The sequence below is a fragment of the Mastomys coucha genome, unplaced genomic scaffold, assembly GCF_008632895.1.
Source record: "Mastomys coucha isolate ucsf_1 unplaced genomic scaffold, UCSF_Mcou_1 pScaffold5, whole genome shotgun sequence".
NCBI classification, from domain to species: domain Eukaryota; kingdom Metazoa; phylum Chordata; class Mammalia; order Rodentia; family Muridae; genus Mastomys; species Mastomys coucha.
Window position 1 is genome coordinate 57,023,552 of NW_022196911.1, and position 14,341 is coordinate 57,037,892.

The 14,341-nt window shown below is 41.2% G+C and overlaps 1 protein-coding gene across 3 annotated transcripts in view; it reads right to left on the reverse strand.

The window, feature by feature from the left end:
• Nucleotides 1–3,039: 3,039 nt before the first annotated feature.
• Akap10 (A-kinase anchoring protein 10) overlaps nt 3,040–14,341 on the reverse strand; it is a 64,405-nt gene continuing 53,103 nt past the window's right edge. For all 3 annotated transcript variants that reach the window (XM_031355065.1, XM_031355064.1, XM_031355066.1), the window contains exon 15: nt 3,040–10,457. In XM_031355065.1, coding sequence (XP_031210925.1) covers nt 10,452–10,457 — 6 coding nt within the window. In that variant the 3' untranslated portion in view covers nt 3,040–10,451. The remainder of the gene's footprint in view (nt 10,458–14,341) is intronic.

The following is a 14,341-nucleotide window of genomic DNA, read 5'->3' on the forward strand; positions in this document are numbered from 1 at the left end:
GGGGGGCTAGGGTCATCTCAGTGCTGAAGTGTGTGTGTGGGGGGGGGCTAGACTGTATTTCTGTGACAGAATAGCTGGCCAGCTATGCAAGGCCCTGGGTCTCATCCCCAGCACCAAAACCAAAGAGAAACAGAGGAGCCAACTTGACATCTGTGTGAGGAATCCTGCAAATACAGGTTTGAAGGGCCACCAGGGGAAGTCGGTTCCAGTCTTTTCTGGTAAGAGCAAGTCACAGCAGGACACAGAGGCTGTGACACACAGACATGAGCCAGAGGGCCAATTTATTGATTCATGAGTGAACATTCAACTGTTCAAAAGATAACCAGAAGAGGAGTTTGAAAACCCCAGTTATCTATTTGTGGGGAAAAAAAAAATCACTTCAGCAAACAAGGGAAGGGGTGGGGGAAAGAGTTCTCTTAACTGGCCTCTGTTACAATCCAGACTATGAAGCTGGTGACTAAGCGTGCAAGTATGTTCACGGGGCACTACCAATGTAGCATTCTGTGTGTGTGTATGTGTGTGTGTGTATGTATGCGTATATATGTGTGTATGGGGGTGGTAGATTCAGAACTTGAGAAGGCTGCCTGGGCAGCCCTAGAGTACTGCATAGGGAACTCGGTGCTCTAACCACTGATTTACCCTCTGGCTCCAATTTTATGTATTTTCTGCTCTGATTTGCTATAACCTAAGATTGCTTTTTAAAATGTGCCCCGCCCCCAAGTAACTGAGATTATGCTGTTGCTTACAAAGCATTCTCTTTTCACCCAGGAGAGAAGTCAAAGCTGAGAGACCCTACAGGATCTGGCCCATTTTCTCTGTGGTGTCTCCAATCACAGTTCCCTCTGGTCCATTTGGCTCCAACTCTGAGCTACAAGCAGGCTCCTGCCTGGAGGGAGGCCTTTGCATGAACCATCCATTTGACCCAAGATGTCCTCTGGAGCGAGCAGAATCCACTTCTTCCAAGGTTCATGCCACCTTGTTAGCATGGCTAGCCCTGGTCACTGGTCCTAAAATCAAGTTCTCCCTTTTATACTTATCTCCCACCCTAGACTTGGCTTTGTCCTTAGTTCTTAAACTAGCTTACATACATTTATTTCATTTTACCACTTCTTGATGTCTGGGTTAAGATCCCATGTACATTCTACTGTAGCCCTTCTCCCATTTATGACCATGTAATGCTTCTGTAATAGAGAATAAGCTCCCTGAAGGGAGAGACTTACCAGTTTTGTAGAATCCTAGATAGGCATGCTGCCACCTATAATTTCAGCACTTTGGAGGCAGAAGCAGAACAACCTCAACATCCATATTTCCTTTTTTGCTCAAGACTTCTCTATGGCTTGTCTCAAATCTTTAATCATCTTGTGCCTACTGAATGCTGGGATTATAAGTGAGTACCACCACATGCAGCGATGGGAAAACTTTCTCAATGGAAAACATTACTTTGTGCAAAGGCAGTAGCTATGAGAATTAAGAAGAGAAGATAACCTAGTTTAAGGTCTAGGGACTGTCTGTCTTCAACACTAATAAGGAATTTGGACTTTTTCCACCCTCCTTCCCCCCCACTTTGAGCCAGAGAGATGTAGTATGTACCTCCTGTAGTCATACCTGCTAGAGATTAAAGCAAGAGGATTGCTTAAGTCTATGGCATTCAAGGCCAGTCTAGGAGCCAAAATGAGAACTAGCCTTTAAATGCTGAAATAAAAGTGTGTGTGTGGGAGGAAAATCAATAGAAATTTTGTTTAAAAAGGCTATAATCAAACATAATGCTGTGTATGCTAATTAAAATTTTAAATAAAAATATATAAAAAGAAAATTCAACCCAATCCTTATGTTCAAAAATAATACACAGCCTGTAACTGAAATTTTTTTTAATAAAGAATGTGGCCTTAGTGAAGTTCAAATAGTCATCAGTATGACAATGAAATAAGCTAATTAAGTATACCTGTGTGGGCAAATGCTTTGAGAAAAAGAACATTTTTCCTTTCACTGCTCCTTCTTGTTTATACATCTAGTGATTCTACCAAACACTGTAATCAGCCTAGCATAATAACAGAATACATATAAGGTACACATTCAATAGCAAGCTAGGTACATACATTGTGACTGAACATCAGATTTTACACAAGGATAACTTAGCTTCTACTAGAGCTCATTAAAACACACACACACACACACACACACACACACACACACACACACACACACACACACACACAGAAAGCACAATCCAGAATGATCTCTGTACTGGCTGGTTGTGTGTGTCAACTTGACACAGGCTGGAGTTATCACAGAGAAGGGAGTTTCAGTTAGGGAAGTGCCTCCATGAGATCCAGCTGTGGGGCATTTTCTCAATTAGTGATCAAGGGGGTAGGGCCCCTTGTGGGTGGTGCCATCCCTGGGCTGGAAGCCTTGGGTTCTATAAGAGAGCAGGCTGAGCAAGCCAGGAGAAGCAAGCTAGTAAAAAACATCTCTCCATGGCCTCTGCATCAGCTCCTGTTTCCTGACCTGCTTGAGTTCCAGTCCTGACTTCCTTGGTGATCAACAGCAATGTGGAAGTAAGCCAAATAAACCCTTTCCTCCCCAACTTGCTTCTTGGTCGTGGTGTTTGTGCAGGAATAGAAACCCTGACTAATACAATCTCTATCTCTGAAATCTGAATGCTAAAATATTAACATAGTTTCTAACATCATTCCTTATGTTATTAGCTATTACTTCATTAGCTTACCTAGTATTTTGTTGTTTTGCTTGCTTGTTTCCAAGACAGTGTCTCACTATGTAGTTCTGTCATGTCCTGGAACTCACTATGTAGACCAGGCTGGCCTCAAACTCAGAGATCTGCCTGCCTCTGCCTCCTGAATGCTAAGATTAAAGGCATGTGCCTAGACTAGACCCCAGACTAGTTACCTAGTGTTATAATAAAAATGAATGCTACAACTTAAATAAGATCTTGGGTCAATTTGGGAAATTTTTGAAAAGTAAAAAATAAATATCAATTGTAAATACTTAAACTTCCAGAAATAGCAATCAAATAGCCAGATGTCTATTTATAATATCTAATTTATTTAATTATACATGCTTATTTTAAAATAACAATATATATAATACAATAATACAAAATATTGCTTTTTCCCCATTCTCACACTGTAACAATTCGCTTCAAATTCTCCACAAGCATCTTTTGAATCAACATCTTCATATCTACACCTAGTTTCTTTAAGTAGATCCCCTTTGTTTGCATCTAAGTAGTTTGAGATACAGCACTTTAAAGACGTATGTCTGACACTCTTCCAGAGTCTGCACCAACCCATCACATTAGAACTGCTCACTTCACCCTTGACTTACCCTGAGGGTGTTTGTAATCCTCACCACAGAGCCACTTGCTTATTGCTTTTGAAATAGCTCTTTGAAAGGCTGGTTTGCAAATGTACTTTTGTAGTAGTGAGGGGATGCTTCCCTGGAATAATGAGAAATCTCTCTGTCCTGCCTTTATAGAAACAAAGCACCCACTCCCAATTCACTCAAGTAGGAGAAACTCAGAACTGCACAAAACCTTGCTTTTCTGAGGTTTACATGGACCACAAATCTGAGAAGCCATCAGAGGCTAACAGCAGCAGGAAATGGCAAGGTTAGTTACAGGGGTGTGCCAGAGGTCCAGACCAGATTGTTAGTCAGGGGTTGTGATGTTTTTTCAAGAGCAAAGAAGTTGTGAAAAAAGTTGGGAATGGTGTATCAAAAACAAAACAAAACAAAACAAAAACAAAAAAACAAAAACAAAAAAAAACTTTTGGGGAGAGGAAGGGAGAGAGATCCCCTGGATTCCCCAACAGCTTGAAGCTGGCCAAACACTAGAGAGGGTAGTCTTCCAAGTAAGGGTCTGAATGTGAATGTCATACCAGCTTGGAGCAGGTGTTCCTGGACAATGGCGAGTGAGCCATGGTTCAGTAAGGGGATTGGGAGTTGTCTGAGAGCATCAGGACTGTGAGAAAAATGGGATCAAAGAACAATGTGCGGAATGGGCAGATTCTGGAGAACGGCTGGGCTGGTCAAAAATCTGTGAATGAAAACATGGCCAAATCCACCTATCTTAACTCCAACAGGCTCCTCCCTCTTTCAGAACATATTACACTGAACTGTCAATACTTGTTCTCTAGACTGGAAGGCAGCAAATCTGTCCTGGAACTGCTGGACTGCTCAGAACCACAATAGTCCTAAGGATGTATGTGCTAGAAAGGAGGAAAGGGAGAGTGAGACACCAGTGTCTATGGAAAGTTGGTCGGCAAAGGAAAACAGGCCAGGGAGCATGGGCAGGACTTCAGAGGGCAGCCAGAACCAAGGGGCTGAGACAAACAGGGAGGAGAGACTGAGGAGTGGGGCTTGGATAGTCTCAGCTTTGATAAACATCTGGATACTAATGAGAGACTACAGGTGTCAGGGTATCAAGAGAAGTAATTAAAATCATATTGCCAATAACAGAACACACTCCCAGAACAGAAATACTCATTCCCCTAGTTGCAAGGATGATTTTAAGGCCGGTTGAGTCTCAAACTGTAATCTTGCCAGCAGCAGTGGTAATCTGCTGCAAAAACTCTCAGGTTCTACCCAGACCTACTAGATCAGAAACCCTGGAGGTTAGCTAGGCAGCCTCTGAGCTAGCAAGTCTCTCTGGGGATTCAGGTATACAATGAAGTTTAAGAAAAGTGCTTTTCAGGCTGGGGATACAGCTGTTGGAAGAATGTTTGCCTAACATGTCCAAAGCCCTGAGTTTGGTCATCAGCATTACTTAAGTGTGTGTTTGTACATGCCTATGTCTCTTTGGGAGGTAGGAGGAGATTAAGGAATTCTAAATCACTCTCTTCCACATAGGAAGTTGGAAACCAAACTGATATGCTTGAGACCACCTCAAAAACAAGCAAAAACCCCTACGGTTTTAAGGTACGGATGGGACCCTCCCATCCCTTCCTCCCTTTCTTTCCTTAGGACAGAAGCTCCATAGGCCAAGCTGCCCTTGCTAATCATTTTTAACTACATCTTTCTGTTTCTACTCGCTAAGAGCTGGGATTACAGATCTGTGCCACCACACTCAACTTAAGTTTTTCCTTCATCCCTTTTATTTATTTTTTTGTTTTGTTTTTTGAAACAGGCTTTCTCTGTGGAATAGAGCCCTGGCTATCCTGGAACTCTGTAGACCAGGCTGGCTTTGAACTCAAGAGATCTTCCTGCCTCTGCCTCCCTAGTGCTGAGATTAAAGGGGAGAGCAACAACTTCCTGGCTGCTTAAGTTCCTCTTAACCCTTTGACATCTGCTATACAAGTCAGTAGTGCGCACTGGCATCCATTATAGCGGTGGGGAGAAGGCTACTAGTTTGTCCCTGGCTGTGTGATCCTAGAGATTGCTTTGTTCTTCCAGCTTCTGTGTCACTTAACATAAAAAAAGAAAAAAGTACTTACCTTTACCTTTCAAGTCAGTGATCAGAGACAGTGCTTAGCACATCCTAAGTGATCAATTATGCTGGTTATTATTATCAATAAGGAAGATTCACAAAGCCCACTACTTCATGGACAGTTGTACTTAGCACATCCTAAGTGATCAATTATGCTGGTTATTATTATCAATAAAAAGATTCACAAAGCCCACCACTTCATGAAGTAGTTCCATTGCCAGCTAGGTTTTTCCAAAGTCATAATTTATATCATGTGTGTGTGATAATCTTATATAACTCTTCCCATTTCTAGCCTCAAAGAATTAAAATGTTCCAAAGTTCTGCAAAGAGCCTGAGGTCAAGGCCAATCCTACACTTTATTTTTGTCCTGTTCAGAAACAGCCTTACTGGTCAGACAAGCTGTTTATACTTTGTTCAACATGTGACCGAATGCCCAAACTCATAGCAGGTAAGTGGGATGGTACAGTGGCTGATCCTCACAGAATGGTGAAACTGGGAAGGTATGGAATAGTAGTGACACCCAATAGGGCTCTGGGTGATAGAGGAATTGAATCATGGGTTCAAAAGGCCACCCAAGTTAAAAAAACAAAAAAAGCCCACAAAAAACTAGTATATATTTTATTTACTGGTGCTGAGGTGAAACCTAGAGCCCTGTGTATGCTAAGCATGCACTCTAGCACTGAGAAACACCCAAGCCCAGCATGTTTTAGATGCAACTCCAAAGGTTCTAGAAGTTCATCTTATTTTCTCATTTACCACGAAACCATATATAGTACTTAGAATAAACACTCACCAAACTAGCAGTTAAGCAGAAGGAACAAAGGCTGCTCTTTGCCAAAACAAGAAAAAGAAAAATCTCGGTATCAGGCTGAGTTTTGGTGGCTACCATTTAGAGCTATACCAGTCTGAAGGGCCAAGTCTTAGTCAAGTGTTTCAGCTATAAACTATTTTCATTTTAAACTACACACACACACACACACACACAACCTATATGTACATTGTGAATATAGGTGCACAGAGAGGCTAGATGTGAGCAAGGAGTATGTATACATGATAAGAGCAGTATACACTCTCATTGCTAAGCAACTCTCTAGTACCTGTTTTCAGTTTTGAGACTGGGTTTAGTCTAAGCTGGCCTCAAACTTGTGATCCTTCTACCTCAGCCTTCTGTGTTCCAGGATTATAGACACCAGCATACCTGGTGGCTAGTACCTCTTTCACGACTGTGAATGTGGGATTCTTACTAGGATACAGGCAGAGGTCAGTTTGGGATCATTTAGGGACCAGCCTGAAGGCACACTTAAAGAGTGGTCTTGGAACATGAAACCAGAAGAAAAGCCGTGTTGGAACCTAATCTCTCATTCACCTTGGGAAATAGCTCTTTAACCCACTCCAAGATCCTTGTACCCTCTTACCCGAACCTTGGGTTCCTCTGGTGTTGATGTATCACCTTTAGCAAGGGGTTTAATGTATCCTGTTCAAGTTGTACAACATCCTTAGTGTGTCAAAGCAGGTTACTTTTCGATGAACCAAGGATATACGCACAAATCATCAGCCAAGAATACTGGCCTTCTGGTGTACTCAGGCAGGCCCTCCCTGAACAGATACCCTTTGAGCCTTTGCTTGAACCAATGCCTTAAATGCTCTCTTTGGTCTTCCCTACCTGTCCACCATTCCTCCTACTCTGAGCCACTCCCAGCCCTGCCCCAGCAAAGAGGCAGTTCCTCAGTGCCTACCTGGAAAGGACTCAGAGCGTAGGACAATTATTAATGTGACTCCCTCAAGCTGTAGCATTGATGAGTTTTAACAAGTACTTTACTTGCCACTTTATGGCTCTGAGGTATAGAGGTGTGGACTAGTATGTAGATATGTTCAACACCTACATAGGTCTCACGAGTCACAACCTCCCCCCTAGTTGAAATGTCTTCTGGTTCTTGGTAGACAGCTAAGAGTGGGGACCAAGCTTATTCTTAGGTACAACATGGGGAAACATGAAGAGGCCCTGGCCTAGGACGCAGGAGTTCTGATGGTGACCATCCTGCAATATAGCAGGGGCCTTTCTAAGGCATGAGTAACTTCTCATTTCTTAAAGAATTAAGTGTTTTAGTCCCAGGAGATTAGGATTCCACTTCAACAGTATACACAAGATGACCAAGGCAGGCTTACTACAGAAAAATTCTGCTCCAGAATGTCACAGTAATTAGCAACGTGCTTAATACACAGTTGTTATGTTGTAGAGCACTGTGATAGTACTTTAATCAAGATCATTTTTGTTGTACTAACAAGTCACTTCAGATTAATGTTAAAAAAAAAAAAATCCAGCTATATGCTAAACATACCCTAAGGACGAATGAAAACCAAGGCAAGGGTACAGAACTGGATGAGGAAACCAGGGAAGTCCTCAGGCTTACCAAAGCCTCCTATCTCTCAGGCTTGTTAACCAGTGCCAACTTCTGTCTGGGGAAGTACCCAGGTCATCTCTTTCCAGGTAGTGGCTGATTTTTCTCCTTCATGCAAAAGCCTCAAGATACAGAATTATCAATTAGTTCATTCCTGGCTTAAACAACTATTATGCTAGGAGAAGAGTGAAGAGGGTGAAAAAAAGCAAGGCCACTGAGGGTGCTGAGTCAGGCCGAGTCTCAACAGTGCCTTTAGAGACATCAGCTGCTACATCAGCTGCTTAGCTGTTGATGCTGAAACAGACCAGCAAAGAAGCCAGGTATGGAGGCTGTGTCTCTAATCCCTGACTTTGGGAGGCTGAAGCTGAACTTACAACACAGTGAAACCTTGTCTCAAAAGTTGAAAACAAAAGCTCTAGTAGTGTAAACAATTTACATCTCAAAAAAGCCTTAACAAATACTGGAATCCAACTAGAAATGACTGTTTCCCGTTTCATTGCACTTCACTGGATGTGGCTGACCCCTGCTTTTCATGAAGAATAATGAAGACAAGCCAAATTACAATGCTGTCATCTTCTCCTTAGTAGGTTGACTTTTAACAATCTGCTGGCTGACAACAATGGAATCATAAGAATGAAGTTCAACTGCTTCCTTGGACTTAAAAACCCTGTCAGGTAATCATTTTGTGGAAACATTGCATAGAGCCTGTAACATGGTGGTTGGGTGATCAATATTAAGTGAATCTAGTGCTAACTTTAAACAAGTACAAGGATCTAACATACAATTGGTCTTATAGATCTGGATCCCTCTGCTCCTGTATCTCAGAGCAGGCAGAGCAGAAAACAAAACCAATCTCTGGTTTGCTCTTTCCCCTTAGACATAGCTTACAAATACTGACATCTTGACCTCAGAAGCACAAAATGCATAAAGAAATCACTAGAAAGTATTTTAACAAAAATCCACTAGTTTAAATAGCCAAGCGCATTACAGAATTTTTTACTCTAAAACATGCAAAGGCAGGAGACACTCAGAATCACATTTTACTCTATGACTTTTATGTTGCGTTTCACTTAAAGTTTGAAGCAATGTGAAATGGACAGAAATACTTTGTTAAAAGAACAGAATAAGCCACAACAGCACATATACTAATTAAAACCTCGTGTCTTTGTCTACAGTCAAACACAAGGCTATGTCCAGTAGGGGATCATGTTCTGGAGTTTTGTAAAACAAGTGGAAATATGAGTAAGGGTTAATATACTTCAATAGGAGAGCCATAAATACCCTGAAAGCAGGAAGTTGACACCATTTTAAATATAATTCACATATATATATTTAAAATCAAACACAATTAAATAGAATATGGTTTAAGTACATGAATACTTCAGAATAACAGAGATGGTACATAGTACCAAAAACTTATACACAGCCTTTTTGCTTCTTCTGTTGAACAGTGTGCCTCTATACAATCAATATTGCAATGAAATAAATTTTCTGTTCATTCAAGACTTTCCCAAGGACAGAGGTGATTAATAATTATATATGTATATATATATACATACACATATACATACTCTTTTGCAAATTCTGAGCAAAAGCAATTAACACCTAAGAAAACTCCCTTTCTCTCTAAACTGTTACACACAAGGAAGCACTGGCACCATGTGGCCAGGGGAGTGTGCTTGCCAACGGGGTGGCCCCGCCAATGGCTGTGCCACAGGTGCAAAGCCAACTAAGCAGAAGGGCAGCGAGTGAGCCTCCTACTGTCTGAAGACAGAAAGGGAAAAGGCAGCTACACATTTCCCACTCACAGTGAAGAATTGGGGAGACACTCAAAAGGGAATGCTTCTGTCCCCACCTTATTAAATTTATAAATGTGTTCTAAGAACCACATGGGACAAACTGGAGTGATCATTTTTTCCATGTGTACTTGGAATGAAGCATCTGGTGCACGGCACTCCTGCAGAGGAATGGGTCAGATGCTCAGAGTAGATGAAATTCACCCTTTTGTCAGTGGAGGAAAGACTAGCTTTAAGGATATAGCATCTTGGGAGTGAAGGAAATGTGAACAGTGTGTTCTGTCAGCGAAGAGAAGGATGCATCATTGAGGCTTGACCCACGACTTGTCAGCTTTCTAAATTAATGCTTCTGTGAAGGAAGACTACACAAGGAATCGTCCTCTGCTCCACAGGCTGCTGGCCCACACTGCCACTCGGAGCTGCTTGCTCCAGGCAGGACTGGCTGACCTGCGACCTCTAGGAGACAAGAAGGAAGCACCTCTGTCATGCTTTCTGACACAGCTAAGGAAAGAATCTGCTGTGAGCATGTGGTCCCTGTCTACCCCAGTGGGTGCGGCCACTGGGAAACCAACGGTCTAGTAGGTCACCAACACCACTTTTTATCTCGGGACTCACTGTGTTACCATCATGTATGTCATCTATGTCTACTTTGAACAACCGCTCTTGGACTGTCTCCCATTCTTTCCTGGAAACAACAGTGATCTAGCAGTGAAAAGAAATGCAGTGCTCCATTTTCATCGGCTGTGTTGAGGAATCCAACCAAAGGGGAAAGTTCTTATTTTTTCAAAATCAGATTTCCTTATCTCTGGTTTTGAGTCATAGCTGGGGAAAAAAGGAAAAAGAAAAAGGTAAGGTACATTCCTGTAGTAGGTAACATACTATCAGCACAGATGAAATGAGAAAATGCTCAGCACACATACAGTGCTTCCTGTGTGCCAGAGCTTAGGGCAGAGCAGAGTACTTTTTTGTGAGGCAAAGTACTAATTATCCTCAGATATTACTGAGTTAACAGAAGGTTAAAGAAGCTAAGAACTTGGTCTTATTTTATTATTTTTTTAAAGATTTATTTATTTATGTATATATATTGAGTACACTGTACAGATGGTTATGAGCCTTCATGTAGTTGTTGGGAATTGAATTTTTAGGATCTCTGCTCACTTGGGTCAACCCCACTCCGGCCCAAAGATTAATTTGTTATTATTATAAATAAGTACACTGTAGCTGACTTCAGATGCACCAGAAGAGGGTGTTAGATCTCATTATGGGTGGTTGTGAGCCACCATGTGGTTGCTGGGAATTTGAACTCAGGGCCTTCGGAAGAGCAGTCAGTGCTCTTACCCACTGAACCATCTCACCAGCCCTGGTTTTATTTTTCTGTTTGGACAATGGTTAATAGAATGAGACCATTCACTTTTCTGTGTGTTTGTGTTCATGTATTTGCATGTGCACGGTGTGCTCATTGTGTAGAAACCAAAGGTCAGCTGTGGATGCCATTCTTCAGGAGCTGTCCACTTTGTGGTTTTTAAGACAGGGACTCTAACTGCCCTGGAGCTCAGCAATTAAGTGATACAACAAACCCTAGGAATGCCTGTAAGCATCACGCTACAAACAAATGTCACTGCATCTGTCTTTTTAATATGGGTTCTCAGGATCAAAGTCAAGTCCAAAGCACTTTACAACTGAGTGATCTCTATGTATGTCAATGTTCTCATTTTTTAAAAGAAAATTGTTTATTTATGTACATTGATGTTTTACCTATATGTTAGTCTGTGTAAGGATCTCTTGGAACTGGAGTTACAAACAGTTGTGAGCTGTCATGTGGATGCTGGGAATTGAACCTGGGTCCTCTGGAAGTACAGCCAGTGCTCTGAACTGCTGAGCCCTGATATTTTTATTTTTTTGACAAGGTTCTACTTGTAGGACTCACTCAACCCTAGTGAACTCATTGGAGAAGGTAAAGACACATATGTAGATACTGAATAACACACTGCCTCTGACAAAAACACTATATAATAGAAATAATCCATGAGACTTATAAGGATTTCTTTTTTTTGTTGTTTTGTTTTTGGAGACAAGTTTTCGCTGTATATCCTTGGCTGTCCTGCAACTCAGCAACAAACCCTTTAACAACTCAGTAATGACATGAGATAGTGCCCAAATACACTCCAGGGGCAAATGTATTTGAATCCCGGTGGCAAACAGGCTATACAGACCAAGTAATCTGTATGGGCTCCTGTCTACTCATAGTCATGGCCATGGAGTGAGAATTAGAAGGAGATCTCAGGTTTTTCTCGCCCAGTATCTCTGATCTGTCACTGAAGGAAGAAAGACCTTGAAAAAGGTTGTGCATACTACCTAAAATCAAATCCAAAGGCAGCGAGGGAGGGCTCCACAGTAGATCATTCAGAAGGTCCTGAGAAGCTAGTTCTCTCTTTCTCCCTCCCTTCTTACACACACACACACACACACACACACACACACACACACACACACGCACGCACGCACGCACGCACGCACGCACGCACGCACACACGCTCCTCCCTCCCTCCCTGCATCTCCAGTTCTTCAGGTTTCTTATTTTGTTCATTACCAGTGCAATACTTATTCTGAGAGAAAGTAAAGACAGCTCAACATCTTAGAGACAAGGTCTAGTAAGCTCAGTCTCTCTTCCCCACACTTCCTCCACTTGCATATTTTTTTTATCCTAATATTAAGAGCAAATGGCAATAAGATATGAGCACACAATGCTCAAATGAAGAGCCTGAATTGTAAACATCTGGGTTCCAAATGGTTTCTAAACTTTTCCTTATCTTCCTACATTTGATCATCAGCACAATGATGGAGAATCACAACAGTAACCACCTTGTACTTCTTTAGACACCTTTAACTAGCTCTCTACTATTTTGGGTTTGACAGAAATTACCACTCTTGCACAAAAGAAGATACTGTACTTCAGAAGAGTGAATGAGACTATGATATGAACCAGCTCACTGAGCAGTTCAGTTTCAACAAGCTCTGGTTTTAAGACTGCTGAGAAGGCCAGCTAACAACTGGCAGGGCAAGATGGACGCTGTACCTATATCCAATTCAAAACATCCAAGCGGCTGAGGACGTCACAGGATGCTTTCTTAGGCCAGGACACATACTGGAGTTTAGGGAAGAACACTCATCTAGCATGCTTGAGACCCTGTGCTTGATTAAGCAGAGGATCCTTATGAATATAGTTTTCTAAGATTTCTTTTTGCTTAAATATAAAGTACAGGGATAGTTGAAAACTTTCACTCCCCAACCCCAAAAATGAGCACACAGTTGAATGTGGTGACTCATGAATATAATCCTCATACTTACAAAAGCTGAAGTTGGAAGGGTATTATGAATTCAAGGATAGCCTGGGCTACAGAGAAAGACTCTGTCTTGGAAAATTCATCCAGGAAGTCTCAAAAAAATTTCAATTAAAATTAAAAAATAAAAAAGCCTTGTTGGATTGTTTGTCTTGTTTGTTAAGATAAGAGTATTATTATGTGGCCAGGCATTCTTTGAGCTTTCTCTATACAGCACAGGTTGGTTTTAAATTCATGACCCTTCACCTTCAGGTTCCTGAGAACTAAGATTATAGGTTCTAGCGCCACACCTGGTTTAAAAGAACCTTCTTAGGGTTGATTTCAGTTGTTTGGTCACTAGGAATGAATTCTCACAGGTTTTGTTTGGCTTATAAAAATCCCTTTATTTTAACTTCATTTGTCAAAAGATACCTTCTTGTTTGACTTTTACTTATTAGGCAATTTTAATATCACTGGATCTTCTGGCTTGCATAAGTTTTGACAAGATGACTGCTATTCTTTTTTTTTTTTTTTTTTTTTTTTTTTTTTTTTTTTTTTTTTTTTTGCTGTTCTTATCTATATATGTAATATACCTCCAGCTATTTTAAATATTCTTTTTATTACTGGAATCCAGAATTTATGTTATGTGTTCTAGTATTTTGCTTACATTTATATTGCTTCTGTATAATAGATTTACAGTTTTCATTAAATCTGGAACATTTTAATCATTTCTTCATATATTTTCTAAAAAAGATTTATTTATTATATATAGTGTTCTGCCTGCACACCAGAAGAGGGCACCAGATCTCATTACAGATGGTTGTGAGCCACCATGTGGTTGCTAAGAATTGAACTCAGGACCTCTGGAAGAGCAGTCAGTGCTATCAACATCTGAGCACTCCCTCTAGCCCTCTTCATTTATTTTTTAATAATTATTTTTTCAGGTTTTTTTTTTCTGCATTTGTGACTCAAATGTTTGTTAGATGGTATCACATCATTCAGTAGCATTATTTTTATTTATTTATTTTCTCATATTTCCAGTCTTTTTCATTCAGGGTTATTTTTCACCTCTAATATTATTTCTTATTTCAGAAACTTTGGTTTTTGGGGTTACACAGAGAAACCCTGTCTCGAAAAACCAAACCAAACCAAACAAACAAACAGCCGGGCAGTGGTGGCGCACACCTTTAATCTCAGCGCTTGGGAGGCAAAGGCAGGTAGATTTCTGAGTTCAAGGCTAGCCCGGTCTACAGAGTGAGTTCCAGGACAGCTGGGGTTACACAGTGAAACCCTGTCTTGAAAAACCAAAACAAGCCGGGCGGTGGTGGCGCACGCCTTTAGTCCCAACACTTGGGAGGCAGAGGCAGGTGGATTTCTGAGTTCGAG